Source organism: Zootoca vivipara, chromosome 10 (assembly GCF_963506605.1).
Source record: "Zootoca vivipara chromosome 10, rZooViv1.1, whole genome shotgun sequence".
In the NCBI taxonomy this organism is placed as follows: Eukaryota; Metazoa; Chordata; class Lepidosauria; order Squamata; family Lacertidae; genus Zootoca; species Zootoca vivipara.
The window spans coordinates 47,061,084-47,088,281 of NC_083285.1; the positions used below are offsets into that span (position 1 = coordinate 47,061,084).

The 27,198-nt window shown below is 44.6% G+C and overlaps 1 protein-coding gene across 2 annotated transcripts in view; it reads left to right on the plus strand.

Moving 5' to 3' along the window:
• LARGE1 (LARGE xylosyl- and glucuronyltransferase 1) overlaps nt 1-27,198 on the plus strand; it is a 314,023-nt gene that overhangs the window by 258,998 nt on the left and 27,827 nt on the right. For both annotated transcript variants that reach the window (XM_035126642.2, XM_035126643.2), the window contains exons 10-11: nt 1,237-1,392; nt 21,519-21,682. In XM_035126642.2, the coding sequence (XP_034982533.1) occupies nt 1,237-1,392; nt 21,519-21,682 (320 nt within the window). The remainder of the gene's footprint in view (nt 1-1,236; nt 1,393-21,518; nt 21,683-27,198) is intronic.

Here is a 27,198-nt window from a genome sequence, read left to right on the forward strand (position 1 = left end):
TAACATAGCTCGTTTTATCCCTCAGCAGTTGGTTTTGGCCTTGCTGCAAAGTCGGCACTCTGAAATTCCAAATAGGTTTGGTCTCAATGCCTAAGGAAGATGCTTTCAGATGAGTACTGTAATAAGAAGTGCCACGAGGAAGTTAAATAAAGCTGTGATACAGCACGGCAGCCACTGCTTACTCGGCTCTTGGCAATTATTTTGCTGCTCAGAGTGCTGCCGCCCCTACATGTAATTTCTCTAATGGATGTACAAAGCCTTCAGGAGCCCCAGTTTGGAAGAGTTCCCAACAAAATCCTCTCTCTCTCCCCCTTCTCCCATGCATGCACACATCTTGGCCTCTTTGGAATTCATAGAAGCTAATGCTTGAAACAAAGAATCCATTTTATGCCTAAAATGTAATCTCCATAAAATGAATTTGTTCCAATCTGTCACTTCTTGATCCCACTGGAGGTTTTTCTTCAGGGCCTTTAATTCTCACCCTATTATCATCTCCCCATTACGTTGCCAAAGCAGAATGAATGGTGGCTTGTTGATTGGGCTGGGGGTAGGGAATGGTGGGGTGACACCTTTTAAATGGGCTGCCTGGCCTCTATTGAAGACACAGTAGGTGAGCTGTTGAAGCTGGCAGGACACAGTATCCATGCACAATGCAGCACAAGACTTCAGCGGTGTGGGGCAGAAAATTCCCCAGTGCTTAATTTTTTTTTCTGCAGAAAGTTTTTCCAATTCATAAGTTCATTAGTAGCAGTGGATGGGTGCCAACTGCAACTAAACATTAGGCAAGCTTGACAGTTTCAAAAGTTTTGGCTTTGTTTACTCAATACAAGTAAAATAAGCATGCTAAGTTATATCACTCTGTAGGGCATCAGAAAAAAAATTTCCAGTGCAAACTAATCTTGAATTTTCAAATTCAAACTTTTCCAGAAAATTCACATCACTGCAAGTCTTCAAGTTATGTATCACTGTTTGTAAGGATGCAGCAGTATGGGATAGAGTCCTATTATATGTCCTTGTTTGATAGGGATGTTTTCCCACTGCTTCATGTTCTCCAGCTTCCTTGAAGAAAAGGTAACTGTGGAAGACCCTAAATAGTGCCCCCCCACTCCAATCCTCATTCAGATTCCAACACTGAGAAAGGACGAAGTAAAATGATGGTAGCAATAATGAGAAGAATGTTCCCTAAAGGCAGCAGGCAAATGTGGCTGCATTTTCATGCTTTGTTTTTTCTCCTAGGTGATCCATTGGAACTCACCCAAAAAGCTGAGAGTAAAGAACAAGCATGTTGAATTTTTCCGCAACCTCTACCTGACATTTCTAGAGTATGACGGGAACTTATTGAGGCGGGAACTCTTTGGGTGCCCCAGTGAGGCTGATGTCAACAGCGAAAATGTAAGTTGGAAGCATGTGGTTTAAAGACTGGGCAGGAGGTTTGTTTTGCATAGACCTGTGCAACTTGGAGGGAGGAGGGCTTGTATCCCAGGTGAAAAAGTATAGATTTGTTGGCGAGTCCATTGCCTCTCTCTCTCTCTCTCTCTCTCTCTCTCTCTCTCTCTCACACACACACACACACACACACACACACACACACACAACTTTCAGAAGATAGCTTTCTCAGACTGGTTCATAACAGTCATTCAGACTTGACTACCACAGATTATTTTACAAATTTATCAAGAAAAGGGGTATAGAGTCTCCAGTATCCTTAAGCAGGTGTGGGGAACCCTTTTCTGCCATGGGCCTTATGTCTTCATGGGTAATTTGTTGGTGACTGCCAAGCCAAAGCCAAAAGTGGGTGAGGCACCCTCTTTTCTCTGTCTCTCACCCTCCTTTCCCTCTGACTGGCACAAGCTATTCAAGGACTTCCCCATCCCTAATTCGTCTAATGGGGGATGCTGGGAATTAAACCAGGGGCCTTCTGCACACAGAGCATGTGATCTGCCATTAAGTTATGATTCTTGCCCTCCCCACTCCCAGGTAGAAATGCAATGGAAAAAAGACTGGATTCACAAAACGCCTCCCAATCTCAATAGTCTACATTGTTGAAATGATGAAGAGATGGAAGTAGCTAGACCTATACTTTTGAAAAGTTATGTGTCTTCGTATTTCTGCATATATTGCAAGTTGTATAATGGGAAAGCATTTGAAGGTGCAATTATTGTAGGAAATTGTTTGAAATTACAGCTAGTTTCCTTCCGTAATAGCTATATGCTGAGTTCTTCCTCCTTCCATGTACCTATGAAGCACAATAGCAGTGTTCAGGACAAGTAGAACAAAACTTGCAATTCAAGTCCCTCCGGCAAAGTGGTCCTTTTTAAGTTAAATGCGGGGATATTTATATATAAAGGTGTGTTCTTTTGTGTATGCAGTATCAATTTGTTTAAAATGTTAGAGGCGGGATCTACTGCATGATGCATTTAAATCAGACTTCTGCAAAGCCACCTACAACAGAATTCACTAGCAGAAACAAGGTAGGAAGATAATTTTAGGTGCCGATATAAGAAAAGGAGTTTGGGCACCCCAAAATTCCTCATTACCTAAATTCTCCAATTTAATATTCATGGTAGTTTATAATTGTTGTTTGTGTTATGCTCAAAACCACCCTGTGAGGAAGAGGGCTTTGCTGGTGGCAGAGGAATACATACTGAACAATTACTTTTAGGCTTCCTATATGTATATAGCTGGTCACACTTCAAATAATAATTAATAATCATTATTATTTATTATTTATACCCCGCCCATCCGGCTGGGTTTCCCCAGTCACTCTGGGCAGCTTCCAACAAAACAGTAAAATACAGTAATCTATTAAACATTAAAAGCTTCCCTAAACAGGGCTGCCATCAGATGTCTCCTAAAAGTCTGGTACAGTGGTGCCTCGACTTACGAATTTAATCCGTTCCGAAGGCACCTTCGTAGGTCGTAAAAACTGTAAGTCGAAAAACGCCACTGGAAACGTGATTTCCCATAGGAATGCTTTGGAAACGGAAAAATTCGTAAGTCGAAGCAACCCTATCTAAAAATTCGTAAGTAAAAAAATCCCTATCTAAAACCACCGTGGTTTGCTTTCGGATGTTGAGACATTTGTAAGCGCGGGGCCATTACCCCCATTCATAAGTCAAATCGGTTGTCGAGTCGTTTGTAACTTGAGGTACCACTGTAGTTGTTGTTCTCTTTGACATCTGGTGGGAGGGCATTCCACAGGACGGGTGCCACTACCGAGAAGGCCCTCTGCCTTGTTCCCTGTAACTTGGCTTCTCGCAGCGAGGGAACCGCTAGAAGGCCATCGGCACTGGACCTCAGTGTCCGGGCAGAACGATGGGGGTGGAGACGCTCCTTCAGGTATACGGGACCGAGGCCAGTACAAATGGTGAATAAATACAAGGCTGAATTAGGGTGGTTGGGGGTCCTGGTGCAGTTCCCAAAATAGGACACCCCCTCCAATGAAATTATGTGCCACAAATCAAGTCCTGTAGGATCTTAAAAGTTAACAAAATTTTATGGCATAACCTTTTGTGGACTACAAGCACTACTCTGAGCATGTGGAGTTTCATCACTCTCAGCAAAACAAAAATGAAAATGTTTTTACCAACCATAGAGTGAAGATCTATTACCAGGCATCCCCAAACTGCGGCCCTCCAGATGTTTTGGACTACAATTCCCATCATCCCTGACCACTGGTCCTGTTAGCTAGGGATCATGGGAGTTGTAGGCCAAAACATCTGGAGGGCCGCAGTTTGTGGATGCCTGATCTATTACTCTGTGCCAGGGCCAGACTTATCATTAGGGAAAGTGAGGTGGATGCCTCCAGCAGCAGCAGATGCTGGGAATTGGGAAGCAGTAGCCAGACAGAGCTATGTGAGGTCTGTTGTTTGCCCTGCATCCCCCAAGCTAGCTTTCTGCCCTCGGGTGCAGTGGAAGAGGCTCTGCTGTCACCAGTGTAAGATTCAGATGCCAGTCTGATCAGGCATCTGTACTTGCAATTGGAGGGAGCACTGTTGATTCCCCCCCCCTTTTGGAGTAATTTTCCTTCTCTTCTTGACTTCTTAAAGAGACAGTCGTGTTGCTTTAGAACTCATGAAGCTAACTACGGTCATACCTCATTTTAAGTACACTTCGGTTTGAGTACTTTCAGTTTAAGTACTCCGCGGACCCGTCTGGAACAGATTAATCCACTTTCCATTACTTTCAATGGGAAAGTTCGCTTCAGGTATGCTTCAGGTTAAGTACGGACTTCCAGAACCAATTGTGTACTTAAACCGAGGTACCACTGTACTTTCAATGGGAAAGTTCGCTTCAGGTTAAGTACACTTCAGGTCAAGTACCAGAACCAATTACACTCATACTTCAGGTTAAGTACGCTTCAGGTTGAGTACTCCATGGACCCGTCTGGATTGGATTAATCCACTTTCCATTACTTTCAATGGGAAAGTTCGCTTCAGGTTAAATACGCTTCAGTTTAAGTACTCCGCGGATCCGTCGGGAACAGATTAATCCACTTTCCATTACTTTCAATGGGAAAGTTTGCTTCAGGTTATGTACGCTTCAGGTTAAGTACGGACTTCCAGAACCAATTGTGTACTTAAACCAAGGTACCACTGTATTGTGCATAATTTCACATCTAAAAATCAAGGGTAATTACATATACCTCTAGATATACTCTCCCAGTTCAAGCATTACACCACACACACAGCTGTAACTTACGAGATAGAACTACAGTTTCTCACATCATTAAAAAAACAACAAAGAAACTAAACCCTCAAGCATACTGTCTCAATTTAGATGTAAAATATACAAGCCTGGAGCTCGTATGCTCCCTTCTCCTATGTCAATGTGGCCATGAGAACAAGATTATAAACTTTTCTTTCCAGTTTCAGTTAACTACTGTTTACCTTAATGTCTCTGAACCATAAATTGCGGTTGAATTTAGCTATGGTTTATGGAAGCAAGCCAGCTTCACATACCATGGTTTGAAGCTGGCTTATTTCCTCACTGCATGAAGACTAACCATAATTTGGACATAATTCTCCATTGCTGTGGTTGCTTAAAATTGGAAGCAAAATCTCATTTTTATTGCAATACATTCAAATGAGGCCTCTGTAGTTCATCACTATTTCTATTCAAAGTTTCCCCCCCTCTAGTTCCTTTCAGTTCCTGCTCAGTGCATTCCAGCAATAAATATACTCCTTTCTTAGTTGCAATAAAGTGAGGAGGAGTTTTATTTATATCTTAAAAGGTGTTCCTAACAACACAGAAAAGAAATTAAGTAGATATTTCAAAATACCTTACAAAACCTGCAATTTTTAAAAGAAATCTTTCCAACTACGTGAACAACATTTAGAATACAAGCCTGAAAACTTAATATCTGAAAACCACGGATAGAAAGCCGGGGGGGGGCTGTTCCTTTAAATGACAATTCTAGTTGTGAGCCTATAGTCTCCACTGTGTCACTTACCATAAATTGTTAACACAGACTACCAGTGGAAAGCCTTGCAATGTATTTATTTTTATTTCATTTCTTATAATATATAGATAGATAGCCGTCTCATATAAAATATCAACAAAATAGGCAAGTACAAGATAAAAATGACTAGTGCACCTTGAGAAACTTAGCACAACTGGATAAGCCTGTTGGCTTGAAGAGAAGTCTGAAAATTAGCAGCAAGGATGTTGGCCGAATCTTTGGTGGAAGAGTATTCCTCAGCATGGGACCAGTGACACAGAATGCTCTACTTCTAGGTGAAGTCAGTTGTCCCCATGTTTCAAAAGCCTGGCTAACAGCACTTATGTAGTATACCTTAGCACAGAGGTAACTTTATTGACTGGACTGGAATGGAATGGAATGGAATACAAATGTCATTCATTCATTAATTGTAATATTTCCCTTTTCCAAAAAGCAAACGATCAAGCTGAGTTGGGGGAGGTAAGACAATAAAGAATACGCTCAGAGATAGATGGCAGCAGCACATATGGAGGCTGCTCCTTACAAGAGAAGGGCTGTCATTCCGTTTTGCTTTGCATGCAAAAGGTCCCTGGCATCTCCAGGGATGGGTGAGGAATATCTCCTGTTTAACACCCTGGTTTGCTTCTGCCAGTCAGTGTAGACAATACAGAGCTTGATAGACCAATGTCCTGTCATGAGTCTTGAGGGATCACCAGGCTCGGGAATGGCAGACTGAGATGGACAAGGAGGAAAAACAGGAGGATGACATGGGGGGGGGCTGAGACCTGGGAACAAGAGCCTTGCAAGTGCGCGACCTTGACCCACCTTTAAAAGCTTGGCAGGTGGGCATTGCACCCCACTGAGAAAACTCAATTTTTCCAATGCAGTTCTGGCCTCCTTTCCCTGATCTTTGACTCCTTGGACTTGAACTGCTGCTTCTAGCCTGGCTAGCCTTTCATTTCCTGAGCGTAGCTGCTACTGTGATCATTAAATTTTGCTGAGCTTGTATATCTTATTTGTCTCAATGAAGATCTCTTCCTTACTCTCAAGTAAGAGCCTTTCTCATCATGATCTGGGTGAGAACCAGGATAATAAGGCAGCTTCCTATGTTCCTGCTGGGAATGTTAGTGCCAATTCCCCAAAATGATCTGCTTGGCATTCCTTGTATGTAGTTCTGGTGCTGGGAGGGGTGGGAATTACATTTGCCCAGTGAGCAGGCTAGCCCCACACAAGAGCAAATACTAGTACAGGATTCAAAACTGCTCTGCCTCAGATAATTTGAGGGGTGGTTGAATGGTAGCTTTCATTGTTTACAAGATCAATGGCTTATGCCTGTCACTTGCAATCTGGCTGTGTCAGAATTTACCCTCAAGGGGTCATTTCAATATGTAAGCTATTACAACTTAGCAACTTCATGTTATTAGAGGTATTGCATTTAGAATTTAATTTGTAATTAAGAGAGCTTGTTTGGAATGCAAATATCTGTTAAATACCTAATGGAGTTCAATAGGTTTTATACTGCCCTCAGTTACGCTTTGGCCTCATTACAGCACACTAGTGTTAAGAAGAGGCATTACAGAGAGCATAAATTAGATTTATAGTTTTTTCCTTATGCTCCTTGTTTTTTGCCTGTATGCAAAGTAGCTCATTTCTCCTGTATATTATGCATTCTGCTACATGCTAGTGGTTTCTTCTTTTTGCGATTTCCCTCCCTAGTTTGAGTTTTTGTACTGTGGGTTGTTGTGAAGGAGATCATTCACAGATGCTAAAATGATTTTGTAGTTGCTCCAGGGATAGAACACCATTTTCACGTAATGGTTTGACATCAGAAGCATTTGAAACAGGATAGGCTGGAAGTTTAAGTAAATATTTTTTATATAAAAAACCAGGGGGTACCAGGGGCCTAACTTCTGAAACCAAGTCTGTTGCTTACCATTGAAATATGTTTCCTGAGTAAAAAAAAATTGGAAAAAAGAAATATGTTTCTTCATTTTCGTGGGCAGAGCAAAGTATCACACTGTCTTCAACATTATTATTATGTATTAAATTTGTACATTTTTCCTGTCAGTAAAATTTGAGTTCTAAAATAGGGATGGGCACCCTCTGACCCTCTGTTGGGGTGCAGCTTCCATCAGCCTCAGCCAGCATCACAGGTAATCAGAACTGATGAGAGTTGTTTTCCAACAACATCTGGAGGTCCACCAATTCCCCCTTCCTGTTTTGAAACATTCTTCCGTATTAAAAATAGGCATTTCATTGCACGTTGTTGTTTTGTTGTTTAATTGTTTAGTCGTGTCCGACTCTTCGTGACCCCATGGACCATAGCACGCCAGGCACTCCTGTCTTGCACTGCCTCCCGCAGTTTGGTCAAACTCATGTTGGTAGCTTCGAGAACACTGTCCAACCATCTCGTCCTCTGTCGTCCCCTTCTCCTTGTGCCCTCCATCTTTCCCAACATCAGGGTCTTTTCCAGGGAGTCTTCTCTTCTCATGAGGTGGCCAAAGTATTGGAGCCTCAGCTTCACGATCTGTCCTTCCAGTGAGCACTCAGGGCTGATTCCCTTCAGAATGGATAGGTTTGATCTTCTTGCAGTCCATGGGACTCTCAAGAGTCTCCTCCAGCACCATAATTCAAAAGCATCGATTCTTTGGTGATCAGCCTTCTTATGGTCCAGCTCTCACTTCCATACATCACTACTGGGAAAACCATAGCTTTAACTATACGGACCTTTGTCGGCAAGGTGATGTCTCTGTTTTTTAAGATGTTGTCTAGGTTTGTCATTGCTTTTCTCCCAAGAAGCAGGCGTCTTTTAGTTTTGTGATGGCGCCTCTTTGCCCTGGCTTTTGATACTTGGCATGGAAATGTTTAATACCCACATTGTTTTTGTGACTGTAAGTTGTTTTAAACTATTTTTGATACTGTGTTTTAATGTTGTAACCCACCCTGGGACCTCTTAGTGAAGGGCTGGTAAACAACAACAACAACAACAACAACAACAACAGTTTCCTGTATGTATGTCAAAACAGTTCTTCCCCCTGTTTAACATTTTTAAAACCAAGCTTTCTTTGGGAAAACTCAATTTAGCATCCCCCTTTGTGAAGTTGCCAGTACCTGATCATACCAACATAAGGAGAGATGGAGACGTGGGAGTTGATGTGATGGAATGTCATGAAAAGCTTACTAGAATAATTCATTTTAGTTATAACAAGCACACAGATGGCCGAGATTATCAAGGGAAGAAGCCGAAGAACTTGGCATACTTGACTTCAGAGCTGAGATGCTGGAAATGTTTGTCAATGGTAGCTTATTGTAGCATGTGATTGTTATCGGGATTCATAAGCTTCCCCCCCCCCTTCCTCATGTTTACAGTTTGGTTATTCTACTGCTTAGTTGCTTTCTATAGAAGAGGGAGATGAATATCCTGACATTAATTTTTTTAAAAAAATCTCTGTTATGGCGACTGGGCTTGTGTGATTGGGTTTAGATAGAAGGAGGGAAGGGGAGAGATCTCATACCATTAGTTCAAATATAACGGGGAGCACATTTGGTACAAAAAGGAAAATTACTGTAAGAAAAAGAAGTGTTTTGTGCTAAGTGCATGGCCTGTAAAATGGAAACTATTGAAGGGTTTTTTTATGCTGCCTAATAACCGGTGGTGACAATATATGGAAAGCACCACCCGTGTCATCTGGTGACTTTGCTTTCACAGTTGCTAAATGAGCCACCAGATTTAACAAGGGTTGTGCACTAATTTGCTGCATATCTCATGCATGGCATGAAATGTGGAAGGGGGAATTTACAGCCCTTGAAGTAAGTGGAAAGGACCTCAGCAGGATTAGTGGCCTTTAGATCAAGCATTGTTGCCTGTTTCATCCTCCTCTTCCCCGCCTCTTCTTATTTTAATGCTGAAAGTAAGTTTCCAATGAAAGTCGTAAAAGCAATGCACACTATAATATCTTATTTATGAGCTTTCTATAGAGCTTTAATGTTTATGTCCAGCATTCCATTACCAGAGGACCTACTTGTAAAGCGCAGGGTTGTTCTGTAGTATGTTTAGTATACCCAGTTGTGACTTCACAGCAAAAGCTGTAAGGCAAGATATAATTTCTCTAGTAAAGGCCTCATATTCATTCCGTATTCACTTTTTTTTCTTTTTGCAGTGACTTCTATCAGGGGCATTTGTATGATGAAGCACCAAAAGTACTGTGAGCAGTGGCAGTGATAAAAGCTGTGGTGCAGGGTAGAGCAGTTTTGTGACTGAAAGAACTTGCATGTTACCAGTTTTAAGGGAATTACCCTGCCAGCAACAAAGAATGCTTAATTACCTCCAGAAAGAGCTGTGTCAGAAAAAAAATCCCAGCCACTTGATTGCCCAGCCACTAAGGGATCCGATTTTTATACATGGAGTTTTGAGGATTTATTCAGTTCTGTTCAAGTCTAGTGCAAACATGTTGGATGATAGCTTATGGGGAAGTACTGATTGATTATGTAAGCCTTCTTCTGAGGGCTGTGTGCTACAAGACAACCTGTAAATAAGGATGTAATATAATCATATAATAATTGGCTGAAGTCCCTGTTCACGTCACTTTTTCTGTCCCCAAAGTCTTGTGTGGTAGAATAGTAGCTAGGGGGCAAGGGTCAAAAACAGGATCCACAAATACTCATGCCGCGGTCACCATGGCAACCGCCCTTCCTGATAAGCATCACTTCTCACAACACATACAGTGGTGCCTTGCAAGACGGATTTAATTCGTTCCGCGAATCAATTTGTTTTGCAAAAAAATCATCTTGCGAATCGCGGTTTCCCATAGGAATGCATTGAAATTTCTTTTTCTGCCCATAAGGTAAAGGTAAAGGGACCCCTGACCATTAGGTCCAGTCGTGACCGACTCTGGGGTTGCGCGCTCATCTCGCATTATTGGCCGAGGGAGCCGGCGTATAGCTTCCAGGTCATGTGGCCAGCATGACAAAGCCGCTTCTGGCAAACCAGAGCAGCACATGGAAACGCCGTTTACCTTCCCGCTGTAGCGGTTCCTATTTATCTACTTGCATTTTGACGTGCTTTCGAACTGCTAGGTTGGCAGGAGCTGGGACCAAGCAACGGGAGCTCACCCCGTCACAGGGATTCGAACCGCCGACCTTCTGATCAGCAAGCCCTAGGCTCAGTGGTTTAACCACAGCGCCACCTGGGTCCCTTTTCTGCCCATAGGAACACATTAATTAAATGTCAATGCATTCCTATGGGAAATTGCGATTCGCAAGACGAATTTTTCGCAAAATGAATTCGTCTTGTGAATCACCATCAGATCGCAAGACGCATTCGTCTTGCGAAAAGTTCGTATTGCAGGGCATTCGTATTGCAAGGTACCACTGTACTTCAAAATATGTTCCAGAGGCAGAACCACCAAAGCACAACATGAAGTTAGGCCTGGAAATGGCACACAAAAAGGAGGTCCCCTCGAGGTTCCTTTTCAGTGTCTCCAAAGAGCTGCCTGGAAAATGTGGATGAGGCAGGATAGATCCTTTTACTTTAGAATGTACTGTAGGGATACTCAGAGCAGAGACTGAACTAAAAGCACAGCAGCTGAGGGCAGGAAACAGCAGGAAAATTAAAAGCTGCTGAAACCACTCCGATTATAAATTCAGACCAGCTAACTGCTGTGCCTGGGAGCGCATGATCAACAAGACGAAAAATACTGTTGCAATTAGTCTCTGCACACCAGTGGAATAGCACTGCCTATCTAGAGCCTGTTTTGGAATGCAGAACATTTTAACAGCTCCTTCATAGAAGTTCCTGGACAATTCCTTTGGAATAATGCAGTCCAAATGGTGACTTGCTTATAAAGCTAAGGTTAAAGGGACCCCTGACCATTAGGTCCAGTCGTGACCGACTCTGGGGTTGCATGCTCATCTCGCATTATTGGCCGAGGGTGCCGGCGTATAGCTTCCAGGTCATGTGGCCAGCATGGCAAAGCCGCTTCTGGCAAACCAGAGCAGCACATGGAAATGCCGTTTACCTTCCCACTGTAGCGGTTCCTATTTATCTACTTGCATTTCGACATGCTTTTGAACTGCTAGGTTGGCAGGAGCTGGGACCAAGCAACGGGAGCTCATCCCGTCACAGGGATTTGAACCACCGACCTTCTGATCAGCAAGCCCTAGGCTCAGTGGTATAACCCACAGCGCCACCTGGGTTGTATATGCACTTCTAAATTGCTCAGCTTGATGCAAAGGTGTGTTTGCTTTCAGCAAGCTGAGGTTTTTTTAAAAATAAAAAACGCAGCATAGAACCACGTAAGTTAAATTAAATTGATATAAGCAGACAACCGACACTACTATTTGTATATGGACAAACATACAAAAAAGTCCCCTTTCCCCTAAATGGAAAGCCACAGAAGAGCCACAGCAGGTATGTGTTTTGGCTAGCCATGGGGGGGGGGAGGGTCAATGAAAGCTGCAAAGGCAAAGCACAGCATGCTGTATGTGTGAGAAAGTTTAGAACCATGTGGAACATGGAACACAGAGCATTACGCATAGCTGCCAAGTTATCCCTTTTTTTAAGGGATTTTCCCTTATGCTGAATAGGCTTCCTCGCGAGAAAGGGGAAAGCTTGGCAGCTATGGCATTACGACTATCAGAGCAATCCAAGCCCTGTTGCTTGGGGTGGGAGGTTGGATTGAGCTGAGCTCTGCTTGCTAATCCAGCCTCCATCCAGTCACTGCCGACAGAGTGGCCCAAGGGACACGCCACCAGTACAGCACTTCCCTTTCCAGTAAAGGGTAAAAAATGCCATCCAGCCAGATCCTCACTGGAAGTGGAAGAGCTTGGAGCAGGCCATTATGAGCTTGGAACAGGCCATTATAGGGATGCTGAGTGGGAGGGATAAAAATAGCCTGGATCCCAAGCCAGTTTCACTGATATGACAAGATGCCATCTGGCCTTATATGAGCCCAATCACTGTACCACTTCTAGGCTGGTGCAGCAATCTTCATGCCACCCACTTTCTACCCCAACAGCTGTAGCTCAGTGGTACAGTACCTGCCTTGCATGCAGAATGTCCTGAGTTCAATCATCAGCATACCCATGTAGGGTAGGAGAGACCCTTGTTTGAAACCCTGGAGAGCCACTGCTAATCCGTGTTGACAATAGATGGACCAGTGGTCTGACACAGCATTGGGCAGCTTCCTGTGTTCTTCACCCTGCACAGCAGGGCTGTGGGTGCAGTAGTTTGAACTGTACTGGAAGTTGGGAAGGAGACAAAAGTGTTGGCTAGAGAGCAGGGTCCGTGCTTGTAAATTGTTGGGAAGAGATAATTTCAGTTGATGCAGCTTGTCCTGCCTCAGTGTTTTGGGGGACAGAAATACCAGACCTGTCAACCGCCTCTCTTCTGTGCAGTTACTAAAGATTCAGAAAGGTTCAGAAACCTCGTCCTCTCTGGTATTTCACCATGAGCTATAAAACTGTGACCGCCTACTGGCATTAATAATAATCCTCCTTTCAAAAGAGGGAGCCGTGTTAATTGGAGCAGTAAGAGCAGCTCTGCAAGTGCAAGACCTTAAACTGGTTTAGAAGGAGATTTGTGCTCGTTGCTGTTATGAGATGTTGGGGGAGAGCTTTAAGCTTTTCTTCCCCTAATTAAAAAAATCCATTTGTAAAAGAAGTTGGTAGTTACTGTGCACTGAAAGATAACTGTATCCATCAAGGACAGCCTTTAATCTCACAATTAGGTCCATGCCTACAAGCAGGCCAGCTCAAGATATTTTGCTGCCTGAGGCAGAGCAGCAGAGAGCTCTTTCCTCCGGTGTCAGGGTGCACAGTTCCCAAGGCTGGTTAAGTTATTTGGGCACCTGAGGCACAAAATCCCACAGGCACCTTTCTCCCTCCCCAGCAGTACAAATGCAGTACAGTGGTACCTTGAGTTACAAACGCCTCAGGTTACAAACGCCTCAGGTTACAAACTCCACTAACCTGGAAGAGTTAGTTACAGGTAGGTAGCCGTGTTGGTCTGACGTAGTTGAAACAAAATAAAAAAATTCCTTCCAGCAGCACCTTAAAAACCAACTAAGTTTTTATTTTGGTATGAGCTTTCGTGTGCATGCACACTTCTTCAGATACACTGAAACAGAAGTTGAGAACTTTGCCCCAGGATGAGTATGGAAATCATGTGCCGGCGGCACGGCGGCAGCAAGAAGCCCCATTAGCAATAGCATGCCTCTAGTTAAGAACAGTTTCAGGTTAAGAACAGACCTCCGTAATGAATTAAGTTCATAACTAGAGGTACCACTGTAATAATAAGTTAAATAACCATCGATTTGATGCCCTTTCATGTCACCTAAAACTAGCTGCCTAAGGCAGCTGCCTCCTTCAGCCTAATGGCAGGGCCCACTCTGTACAAGACCCCCAGGCTATAAATACTTCTTTGAGAAGTTGTTGTTTTCAGCTTTAGTAGTTAATTAACGTACTGAGAATTCTAAAACAGAAGGTTGGCCATGGTAGGCTTAGCTTGTCCTTTGACTTGGGCATATCTAGTGCCCAGTTTCTTCTTCTCCTTCTTTGAATAGGAGAAATCTGTGTTGTGTTATAATCTACATTTGAAAGACCAGCTCAGTTTGTGGCGTGGTGCACAAGGACCTGCTGTCTGGAGGTAGAAGACCCAAAGTCCCCTTGAACATGCAGAATTAGCTGTACAATCATTTGGCCTATTTTCCCATATGGGTTGTGTAAATATTAATATATTATGAAGCCGCTTGGAGAACTTTGAAAGGCTAGAAACTAGCTGTAGAAGACCAAATGTAGCAGGCGACTCACAGTCAAAAGGTGAACATTTGCAATTTGTCACATCAGCTTTCAGTTGGTTGCATGTAAAGCAAACCAGCCCTCATGTAGTAGAATTTGTTTCACGGACTATCATGTCTTCTTGTTTAAGGTTTTCTGTGATAGACAGCAAGGAGCAGCTAATCAACTGTCTAGGTAGATGGATTATGTCTATCTAAGCCAGTGATGGGCAACCATTTGAGCTTGGTGTGTCAAAATTCGCCAAAAAACTGAGCATAACTTGGGTGGTGTGTCACTTCGAGAGAAAAAACCATAATTTCGTGATATTTAAATAACAAAAATGTATCATTGTTTCCCCTTTTAAAAAGGAAAAGGGGGAGAGAAAAAATTATTAAAGTTTTTTTAAAAAAAAATTCAAAAAAAAATGTTAAAAGAGGGGGGGGGAAATAAGGCAAAACCCAGAGGTATTTCCCAGTGGGACTCTGGGCTCAGGCCTTCCTCCAATGGGTCTGCTGCTGGGGAGGTGGGCTTGGGTTGGGCCTGTGCCTCCTCGTGGCCCTCTTCAGCCCACCTCTCCCTTCACTCGGCTATGCTTGCGTGGCAGCGGGACAACAGGGAAGGGGTTTCAACTTACTTGGGTGTCTCTTCTTTCTTCCTGGGATGGCAGAGAGGTGGTGGCGGTGGCAGCAGCGAGGTCAGGGTCAGGGTTCTTCTCTCTCCTCCAAGGGCTCCCTCCTCTCCCTTGAGGTGGGGGCAAAACGGACGGCAACGAGCGGGCCCCTGTTCTCCTTTGCCTTGTTTTCCCTTCTTTTCTCCCTCCTATTTGCGGGGGCGGCGGCAGCGGGGCCAGGGCTTCCTTTTTCCTCCTCCGGCCTCTGGAGTGCCTTGAGGCCGTCCGTCAGGTTCACGGGTTGTGGGTGGGTCCAGCAGCTCCCCAGTTGCTGCACTGGTGGCCCAGTTTTGGTGGCTCGGGAGCCCGTTCAGCAGCTCCTGCAGCGCTGGTCACTTCCAGGAGCTCCACGGCTCCATGCCAACCACCATCTTGGCTCGCCGGAAGTCCACAAGGCCCCCAGAGATGCATTGCCTGCGGCATTCCGCCGCCGGCCGGAAGTGAGATCTCAGCATGCGGCCGCGTGTCACTGAAAATGGCTATGTGTGTCAGTGCTGACACGCGTGTCATAGGTTCGCCATCACTGGTCTAAGCCAAGGATAGGGAGTCAGCCCACCCTCTACCCTCCACCACTGATGTTGTTAGGTTACAATTTCTAATGTCTCTGTTCATTGACCAAGCTGGCTGGGATTCATGAGACTGGAGTCTAACAACACCTGGAAGTCCACAAATTCCCCATCTCTAATCTAGGTCCACCTCAAAAGCAGTTTCCTCTGATCTGAAGTTGAGATGCATGCCCCAGTTCACTGTCCAAATAACTAAGTTAGAAAATACCCCTTTTCTCCTCTTTATTTTTGAGCTGGTAGAAATCTGTATCTCTTTGGTAGTTTTTTGTTTTGTATTTCATACACCTTCTACATTATTTTATACAAAATCTAATGAAAGTAGTTTCCGCCTGTATCTGTGCAGCCATTCTCTGTGGGGGGATTCGTGAAGGAGGATTGCAAGGGCTTTTAAAATTATTCCAGCTTAATATGTACAATCAGGAAGAAACTGTCCACTTGGATAGCTGCACAGCCCCCTTTATCTAAAGCTTGTTCTTATAAATGGAAATTTTCTTACACTTCTTTATATCATGAGCAGAAGTTACAAAGATGTTTGCCTAAACACAGCATTTAAAGGGCAGGTCAAATGCATAGGTTGGAACTGGCATTTCATTATAAATTTGGGCATATAACTAATATGTGTATAATTCAGCAAATTTGTTCATGTCCTGCCAGTTTTCTGGTCATGCAATGTAATTTAATAACACTGTAGACACATTGAGGATACAGACTAATTGCATGCATCTTTCACTTAGATTAGGCTATAATTATTCAAAATATGAGTTTGCATTATTACTTGCTCTTTGGCATAATTTAAAGAGAATGCAAGGATCCTCTTCAGCAGAGTAAGCAGCAGCAGCATCTAAGACTTTAGGCCAGGCACCCCCAAACTGCGGCCCTCCAGATGTTTTGGCCTACAACTCCCATGATCCCTAGCTAACAGGACCAGTGGTTGGGGAAGATGGGAATTGTAGTCCAAAACATCTGGAGGGCTGAAGTTTGGGGGTGCCTGCTTTAGGCCTTGAGTCGGAAAAGTTGCTGAGGTATTTGGAAGTTAAATGTGCTGAAGCCTAAAATACCAAGGAGGCACACAAACACAGACATCTTAACTTTTATCAAACTTCATGATTTCTTGCTTTTCTCTAGATCATCGAGAAACTGACTAGCGTATTTTAAATTAGTTTTATACTCTGGTCAAAATGTATTGGCTTGTCACAAACTGTGTTCAGGGAATTTAAATGTGAAGCATGCCAATTAAAACTTTTGCAGACTTGGCTAGTGTCAGGGGGACTCCCTACAGGGAGCCTCCCCCCAGCATCCTGACCAGCACTTCGCCCAGCGACAGTGTTAGCAGCGGGTCAGGGGAAAGCGGAATGGAAGGGGGAAGGCTCAGCAAGGCATCAGAGCCCTAGCAACGCTCCAGAGAACAGCTGGTGGAAGAAGGGCTCAGCGATGTATCGGAGCCCCTGCACCACTCTGACCATCTAGGGGAGGAGGGATGGCTCAGGGAGGCATCGGAGCCCAGGCACTGCCCCAGCCAGCGAGGGGAAGAAGGGACACCGCTCCTTCCAGCACCCGAATTGAGGCGCACGCCCAAACGCAGTGTGAAGGGGCAGCGTTTCGGGGTGCCCCGGTTATTATGCTGGCCCCGAAGCTGACGGGCACCATTGCCGGGTTCTGAGAGTGACTAGGTGGTCATGTTTTCTGCTATCTTTGCACTGTAAATAGTATGCGCAATAAAACCTTTAAATACACAATGGAATGGGATGTCTTTACTCGGGAGTAGCCGCAACAACTCCCTGACAGGTAGTATGGGGCTGACTGGCAAGAGCAGGCATCCCCAAACTGCGGCCCTCCAGATGTTTTGGCCTACAACTCCCATGATCCCTAGCCAACAGGACCAGTGGTCAGGGATGATGGGAATTGTAGTCCAAAACATCTGGAGGGCCGAAGTTTGGGGATGCCTGGGCAAGAGAGACAATGCAGGGCAGCAGATGTGACACACTCACACGCATTCACTGCATGTTGTTAATTACATTCCTTCTCCTGGATTTCATATGTAATGCCCTGATAATATTTGGGCATATGTGCTCCTTAAATGAGAAGTTCCCATTGAAAGACAGCACGAACTTTATGGTCAAGCTTGACCACTAATGAAGGGTTTCTGTTGGACAAAAATACACTTCGGGGTCACCATCTGTAGATCAAAGCTCTGTATTGGAATTGTCTCTAAGACTCCACCCCCCCTCTTCTTCTTTTTGCACCCTGGGCTCCTTCGAGAGAAAGGGCAGGATATAAATTTAATTAATTAATTAATAGAACACAACATTTCCACCATGGAAAGATGTTACATAAATATTAAACTTGCATTTGGACCCCTTCTGGCTCCATCCCACCCCCTTCTGGCTCCATCCCACCCCCAGTTAAAATACTAGGGCATGAAATGCGATCTTTCTTTATTCCATTCCTCAGCAGTAGTCAGAGACATAATTTAGTCCATAGTGCTATTCCATAGCTCATAATTAAGTTGTTATATCCTTTTATCTTAGAAGCCTGGAGTAATCTGATAATCACTCAGTGACTACCTAGATCAGGGGTGTCAAACTCAAATTCATCGGGGGCCGCATCAGCAGTTTGGTCACCCTCAAAGGGCCGGTTGTGTCTGTAGGACTATGTGTCCACTCTTTATTATCATAAATTATTGTCACTGCATTCAATTATTACTGTTTTTTGTAATAATGTAAGCTCATTCCCACCCCCACGCGGATCACATTCCTGCGTCGTGGCACGTGTGTGGGAGGGGATGTAAACGAGGGAAATTTGAACAAAAGGTGGGGATCGACGGCTTGGGGGGGGGGCTCAACTAAACCTTCGGCAGGAAGGAGAAAGCCACTGCTGGGATTGAAAACCTGCAGATGGAAAGAGGGCTTCCCTCTCCCGCCCTGCGCACACCCAAACCCCGCTAGGCAGGATGCCACACGCTGCAACCCACCCCATGCTTTGGAGAGGGGCAGGAACATGCGGTGCAGCGCCAACTCCCTGCTTTGCTTTTGCATCCTCCCTCCTCAGCGCCAGAGTCCCTTCCCCTCGCGCTGAGGGAGGGCAGCGGATTTCCCGAGGAGGAAGGTGGCGGCAGCCCCAGCGGATGTGCATCTTCGCCTCAGAGCTGCTCTTCCCCCCACCCGCGCTGTTGTCATCTTCGCCGCCACCTCTCCCTACCGGGACTGCAGGCAGAGGAGGCTTGAAAACCTCCCCCCCCCAAAAAAAATTCCCCTCCCACCTACTCAAACCGCGAGGCGACTCCATCTGGAGCCCTACATCACGAGGGGCTGAGAGGAGGCGGCGGCAGAGCGGGAAGAGCAGGAACCTGTGCCGTCGTTGCTGCCTCCCTCCCGGCCGCCCCCCGGGGAGCAGCTCCGCCGGAACTGAGAAGCCAAAGAGCGGCTCGGGGGTGGGGGGCAGAGCAAAAGCCAGGCACCCTCCCGAGTGTCTATGAGGAGAAAATGGGGGAAGAGGGAAGAGAAACCTGGCTCCATCAAGAGAGTGACTGTTGCGCTTTGCCTACTTCCCCCTCAGGCTCACTCCGTGTCCCTTTCGCCCGCTCGCTCGCCCACCTCCCGGATGCAGCCGAGGAGAGGAAGGGAAGCAGCGGGCGGCGGCTCCCCAGTGCCGCCTCACTCGCTCTCAGAGACAACAACAAAGCCCGCCAAAAAAAAATCCAGCGCTGCTCTGTCCCGGCACCAACTTTGCCGGCGGCGCCTGTAGGGCTTTCCTACCTCCTTGGCGGGCTTCCTCCTCCTCCTCCTCCTGCATCTCACTTCCCCATCTGGCCGCTGAGCCACTGCCTCCCTCAGCCTCATTCGAAATTGAAATTCCCTGGCCAAGGCCGTCAGCGCGGCTCCAGCGCCCCGGCCTCCACCTGCAGCCCCGCCTCCGGTTTTGACCCTCGGCCAATCGCAGGCTCCAGAACTACTGTCAGCAACTACTGTCAGCAGCTACTGTCAGCAGCGGCTACGCGGGCCACATGATGAGGTCTGGCGGGCCGGATTAGGCCCCCGGGCCTTGTGTTTGACACCCGTGACCTAGATAATGGCTACTTTGCAATTACCAACTTATAGCTTGGCTATTTGTGAAATTAAAAAAAGAAGAAGATACTATGATATCTCGAAGGAGTGGTATGGTACAGCTCTTCTAACCATTTCTACTTAGGCTGATGAATAGAACTGATAAGGGGGGGAATGCTAATGTCTTTCCATGGAAGGAAATTAAGATGTTTCATCTAGTCATTTCTGGCTTTATTTAAAATGTTATTTGTGCTTAGGGGGAATGAAATTGAACAAGGGTGTGATGAACTGAGGTTTTCAGTGGTGAATGAAATGTAAGATGGTGGAGAATTTGTGCCCACAGTGCTGACTAGAGTAGGGAAGAGGAAGAGAGGAAGAAACACATGGAGACAAGAATTGGATGAAATCAGCCAGCTTTCATAATATCTGGGCATGGCCAATGGTGTTGTGGGTGGGGATGTGTGTGCAACTCAAAGACTTTTTTAAAATGAAGATCAGGATGCATCTTTGGCCATCAGTTGATCATTTGATGGCTGGAGAGAGGACTGTAATCCCCCTGCTTGGTTGATCCACAGCTGAGATGAGGAAGAGGGGCTCTGTGCTGAATGTGTCTGCTGGTGGGTATGTCCTCTGTTCCTGCATGAGAAGGTGTGAGGTGACCACACCCACCACTAGCATGGGGCCCTTGGAAGGTTGGCCAAGAGCAAATGCAACCCCCAAACTATAATCAATTCTTCTACTGTTTTGTTTGGTGAGCCAATTAGTCATGCATGAGTTTGGAGGATGGCTCTTCGAAAGAAAACATACCTGCAGCAGTAGGAACCCTTGATGTGTGTTTTTTTCCCAGAATGCCAATGGCATAGCTTTCAAATATCCCTGACAGAAACTAGAGTATTTGGTGCACTGCCTAAAAGTAAGTCTTGCTATATCACTGCTGCAACAAGGCTGGATCCAGAATGGCATATACAGCGGCAGAATTTTGCCAGCCTAGATGTCTTCAGAAAGTTCATAGAAAGTAGGATATGATGGTGATGATATACATGTATTCCCCTCCCACTGGTTAATATTTAGCTTCTCTCAAAAACCTTAGATGAGGTTTTGGTGTTGTTGTTGGGGTTGTTGTTGTAGTTGTTGTTGTTGTTGTTGTTGTTGTTGTTGTTGTTGTGTTTTGCTTTCCTGGGTAGTTTCCACTGACATGCCCATTGCTGCTGGAAGGGCTTTACTTTGCATGCAGATGGTTCCAGGTTCAAACCCTGGCATCTCCAGGTAGGGCTGGGAATGTTTCCTGTTTGAAAACCTGGAGAGTCACTACCCATGTGAACTACTGAATTAGCTGGACCAGTGATCTGATTCAGTATAAGGCAATTTCCCATGTTCCTTTAAAAAAGTTTATTTTGTGCTGATGGCCACTATAAAAATATACTTGGTTAATAAGTTCTGTAAGTTAATTATGCATTGTGTGAAGTAGGCCTTCTGTTCCTTTTAGGGTCTGTAAGTGAGATGACTTAGGGTCTGTAAGTGAGAAAGTTCACACATGCAATGAATGCAAGTGACAAGATGCTAGTGAGGCACCTACTAAAGGTAAAGGGTAAAGGGACCCCTGACCATTAGGTCCAGTCGTGACCGACTCTGGGGTTGCGCGCTCATCTCACATTATTGGCCGAGGGAGCCGGCGTATAGCTTCCAGGTCATGTGGCCAGCATGACAAAGCCGCTTCTGGTAAACCAGAGCAGCACATGGAAACACCGTTTACCTTCCCGCTGTAGCGGTTCCTATTTATCTACTTGCATTTTGATGTGCTTTCGAACTGCTAGGTTGGCAGGAGCTGGGACCAAGCAACGGGAGCTCACCCCGTCACAGGGATTCGAACCGCCGACCTTCTGATCGGCAAGCCCTAGGCTCTGTGGTTTAACCACAGCGCCACCTGGGTCCCCTACTACCTACTACCTACTACCCTTCACTAAAAGAGATTTAGTAATATATATGCTTGTTGTTTCCCCTCCACCACCCTGCCCCCACTACAGCTCCAGAAACAGCTGTCTGAGCTGGATGAAGATGACCTGTGTTATGAGTTTAGACGGGAGCGTTTCACTGTACATCGCACTCACTTGTATTTTTTACACTACGAGTATGAGTCTGCTCCAGACAACACCGATGTAACACTGGTGGCTCAACTCTCTATGGACAGGTAAGAAATGCCATTTTATTATCCCACCAAGAACTCTGGAAAATGCAATTAGCACCAGCTAATGAGTTCAAGAAAATTTCACAAGGTCTTATGTCGGTGGGGAAAAGAACATTTGGGATTCAGTGACAGTAAATGAGTGCCATTTTCTTTCCTTCTTGTGGAAAGCACCAGCAGTTGTTTTGTACAGAAACAGGGACATGATGAGTCAGAGACTTCAGTGCTCAGGTGCAGGGTAGGAAGTTATGACCCTGGACGTGGCCTGATCTACCCTATTTGTAGTTAACTGTTCATCAACATCAGTTCCCCCAAATACACCATGTTCAAAGTGCTATACAGGATAGGCAACATAAGCACAGCAATTCATACTTATGGTACATGACAATGCTGTATAGCAATGTCAATCCAGCCATTATAGTTCATTTAAAATACATCAAAAGTATAAATGAGCGTAAAAAAAAACATGTGGTGAGTCAGGAAAGGAAAGAACCTAGATAACATTGATTGGTGACTCAAGCAGAGGGTTTTTGTTAGTTCTCCCTTACCTTCTGTACCATATGACATACTTCACTTGCTTCGACTCATAGCTGGGAGTTTTACAAAATAGGTTCTTTGTTCTACAGCATATGTGGACCTCTCCATTTGGTCCATAAGGGTGTTTAGGCCAAGCCATGCCCACCCTGGTGCCATATATGATGTTTGGAGTGCGATATGCAAAAGTGAGTCTTGGATTAAAGGGGTTTTGATGCTTGAAAAGCCCCTTGAGTAGTGCTTCTCAAGGGAAGGAGGCACACTTGTCCTGCACGGGTGGGGCTGGAAATCAAGTTCTGGCCCACTAGCTAGATCCTCTTCCACATGCTCCTGTCCTAGAGCTCCCGCTGTCCTTGATACCCCATGCTTGCTCCTTTTTCTGTCTTGCTTTTGCTTTGGGCACATTCGTATTTTTCTTTGAGCAGAAGCTGTATTGAGCTGGCAATTCTTATCCTGTCAAATTTAGTTTTTAAGCGGCTGCATCGCGAGAGCCTGGGTAAACCCGAAATGTGCATTCACAGAGATTTCGAGCAGCCTGTAAAATGTGCATCACTTCTGTTCAGAAACCAAGAGCATCTCATCTGAAATGCAACATCAGAATCCCCCCATCCTGGGGCCCTCCTTCCTCCCTGCTGTTGGTAGAGTTAGTTCTAGGAAGGAACATTAGGCAGAGCACATACCTAGCAGAACATGAGGCATGTGCAACACCTCTGTCCCTCTGGTTGACTACAAAGAAAGGTCAGTGTTCCTCCACAGGGAGACCCTAGGAACTTCAGCTGACTAAATGCATGCTGATTTGCTGTAGAAACGAGCATAAGCCCACAAAAACCACTGCACTGTTTGGCTGCTAGCTTATGCATCTAGCAGATTCAGTCATCATTCGCCACGTTCACCAGCGCCTGTTCTATTGATTTTTAATTTGGAAAACATTTCTTGGGGTGGTGGGCTTTTGGGGCTTTCATGTATGCCTTTTGAGTTAAACAAAGACGAAGAAAAGAATCTCACACAAATCCTTTGTGAATGCCACAATGAATTAGGGAAGGAAATGAGGCTGTGTATGTTTTCCCTCCAGGATTTTAATTCAAAGGAGCGAACTGCAGCTCAGCACTGTTTTGCTGGCAGCAATGCAGCAGTTGAGCATCTGTTTCGCTTTTTTGGATCCATGCAGGGAACACGCTGTATTGATAGGCAGGGATGCCCATCTTTATTCAGAAAGGAGAAAACAATTGGCCTCACATGAGAAAAATAATAATCTTTCCACGCACTGTTAGTAAGTTGTTGTTATTCATTGATTCAGGTTGGAGATTCTCTCTTTCAGCTAAAATCAATAAATAATATCCCTACCAAAGAAGCATTTTGCCATTTTATTTCCTCTTGCACCTTTCAGTTGTTTTTCACTATCTTTTTTAAACTGTTTTTCTTTATTAAATTCCTCCCACAACACTTGTATTGTGTGTTATTGTCATTGGCAAGGAGAGGTGCAAATACTAGTAATAGATGAGGCTGTAGCATTTGTTCTTTCAGTGAATGCTGTGAAGAGAGTGGGCTGGATGCTATGAAATATCTCTCCTCACCACCATCCGTAGCAGAGCTATTTCGCAGTGCTTGTGCAGCACAATCCCTGGAAGTGTTGCTGCTTCATGGTCAGTTGATGTCGCTGTGCTGGCCTCATCTAGAGGGCAAATCAACAACATGCTTGGCCTATGGGGTCAGTGCTTTGGGGTGTAGACCTAAGAGAAGACTTTCTCATTTTTCTAATCCTAAATTCAGTTCTCCACACTTCTGCAACAATTTGTGATTTTTTTTAAAAAAACACAACCTCGTGTAAATTCATCAGCATTTTAGTGTGATTTTTTCCCCTAAAATACATGCCTGTATGCAGTTTTACGAAGTGATGCTTCTCAATATAATGCATTTTTGTATCTTATTTTCACTGATACATACATTTTCATGCACATTTTACTCTAGTATATCACTTCTGTACACATTGTTTGACTGGAGGACTGCATTGAAACATTTGGGAAGGTGTGAGTTTTGAAGGCTGGACTGTGCTGTGTTTCCAAGATTGTTTCAAAAAGTGCAGATTTGGTAGATAGATTCACCTATAAAGGCATGTTTAACCTACCCATTCCCGTGAGACACCATTGCTGCAAAATACCATCCCCTGTAGCGCTGATCAGCTGTTGTGGAGGAGACAGAGTGTCAACTTGAATTTTTGCAGTCCGCAACAAATCATGCCAATTCTATGGCCCTCTCCACAAGCCCAGAGATGGTGGTTGCTGAATGATAGTGTTATGTACTGAGCTGAATCATAGAACAATAGGATCCAGAATCCGCAACCTGATTGGCCTGCAGGAGCAGCCAATCAGTCTGCTGGCAGAAGTCAATCCACAAACTGATTGGCCCACAGGTGTAGCCCTGAAGTAGCCAATCACGCAAAGCCCATTGTGTAAATAATGTATATAAGCAGATGGCTTGGGGAAAAGGGCATTCTTCTCTTCTTCTCCTTGATGACTACGAGCTGAATAAAGAGCATGAAATTCACTCTCGACTCCGAGTATATTTCAGATAGCATTTGGAGGACCAACAATCTGCCTAGGCATTGAATCGCCAAGCAGGCCAATGAAATACCACCCAGGTAGTAATCCTATATCCTTCCACTCCTGCAGATAAACTGTTGCAGTATGTCAGACACCCAGAAAGGGCCCGGGGACTCTGCTAGACTTTTCCATGCCCACACTGAAGCAATTGGGAGCTTTATCTGATATCGGTTCCATCCATCTATGCTGATTGTCTGCTTTTTGTTGCATAATAGGGAAGAGAAATCCACTGTGCTTTTTACTGTATTGCTTAACAGCAGCATATGTTTTATTTATAATTCCTATCACGGGCTGGTTAAAGCTTTGAACATACCTTTTGGGGGATTGCTTTTATTTTTATCTATCAATCTCTATTTCTAATTTAAGTGTGTGTCACACCCAGTAATAACCTTCATTTCAATAATAGATTAAAAAAAGAGAGAAAGTAATGATTCAGGTGTAGACTAGCAAACGTAATCTCTGGTATCTAGGGAAGCAAAGCTTCTTGGATGTCATCAGGATCATTCAGAACTGCAGGGGAAAGCTATTAATGTTGAAATCAGCATTTATATTTGCCAGTTTGAACATGTTGTTTCTTTCTGCTGCACAGCTTAGGAAAGATGGCGGGAGAAAAAAAAGTATTATTTTTTATTACTGTGATGAAGAAAAAAAAGATTATTGTGCCTCATATAAACATTAATAGGCAGGTTATAGTAGTAGGGATTTGGGAGATGCAGAAGAAAATCTAACTGCCATGTCTTGATATTTTAGGGGGACTGGGATTTATTTTTGCTGGTTTTTCTGCTTAGATCAGGCATCCCCAAACTGCGGCCCTCCAGATGTTTTGGCCTAAAATTCCCATGATCCCTAGCTAACAGGACCAGTGGTCAGGGAAGATGGAATTGTAGTCCAAAACATCTGGAGGGCCGACGTTTGGGGATGCCTGCTTTAGATTAATGAAATAAGAGGGTTTGGTATACCAAACACTTGTTCACATCCTTATGGCTGCTCTAGTTATTCTTGCTACAGCGGATGGGGACCGTTACTAGGCAAGATTTAATTCAGCGATATACATGGGAAATGTTATGTTGTAGATTATGGGGGGACCCGCCCCCTAAACCCTGAAATTTAATAATTGGTAGGATTTTGATTATTTGAAGGGAAGATTGCAGGCCAGTGGAAAAAAATACAGGCTAAGCTTCCTATCCAAGCCAGGGCCTCACTTGGGATAGAGGCATTAACATGACAAAAGGTGTTGGTGGCCCATCAAAGGGAATTCTTGGACCTGGACAGAGGTTGCCATGGTGATGGGGTGTGTGTTTGAGGTGTCAGGAAAAGAGAGTCTTTAGAGCAAGGTGTGATGGAAAGAAGGAGGGAGAGAAAAGACTGGGATCCATCTTGGGCAGGCTGGTTGAAGGCTGGCTAGGAGAGATGCCTTTGACTCCAGGGCTGCAGTGCTGTGCTGCAAGTCCCTCTTGAAATGACCATGCTAAAAGATCTGGAATCCCTTCATGCAGACTGAAGGTGTAAATAGGTGAATGAAACATATTTCTTAAAGCTATGGCAGTCTCTACCGTGTCTCAATTCTCCAAAGGAACACAGACCCTGGGTGAGTGCCTTGAACCCCCTGGTATCTTGCTACAGAAGTAAGGGTGGTACCCAACTTCTGTAACAGTTATTGGCTTTACATTTGTTTCTCCTTTTAATTTAATTTAAACACCATTCAGCTACACATACAGAAGAACTTCCTTATGTGATGGAAGCCCACCACACTCTGCCCCTTGGAGTGTGTTCACACATGTAATCAGTGGCTAGTTTTCTTAAACATTTACCAAGGAGGGAAAAAATAGCAGAGCCTCAAGTCACCCTTGAGAGCAGCCTGCCAGCAAGTTCAGTTGCCACAAATGCCTCCCCCCAAAAAAAACTTTTCACCTCCAGCTTGGCAACTGGAAGACCACAGGCATCTTCCAGAGCTGAGATTAGGTTCACTGGTGGCCACTTACTGACCCCTGGGTAAAGATTTATTAATTTGCCTCAATCCATTCCAATGTTCACTTGCACTTTTGTCTGGTAGTTTCCATTCTGCTGCAATTGTTTTAATTTTGCACAGTTGGTTCTTCTGTTTTGTCATCAGCTGATGCATAAATACCCTTTTATTATACAAATGTCATACAGTATGATAGACACACATATATCAGCAATGTCTACAGATCAGTTATCTTATGTGTGTTCCATTTCAAAGTGGTCTTGTGGCACCTTAAAAGCAAAGTGGGTCTATGACTGCAATCCTAACCATGTCTACTCAAAAGCAATCCCCATTGCATTCAATGAGGCTTACTCCAAGGTAAATGGAGTAGCATTGCAGCCTGTCTCCCTATCTTGATTCCATAGTTCAATATAAAATTGTCA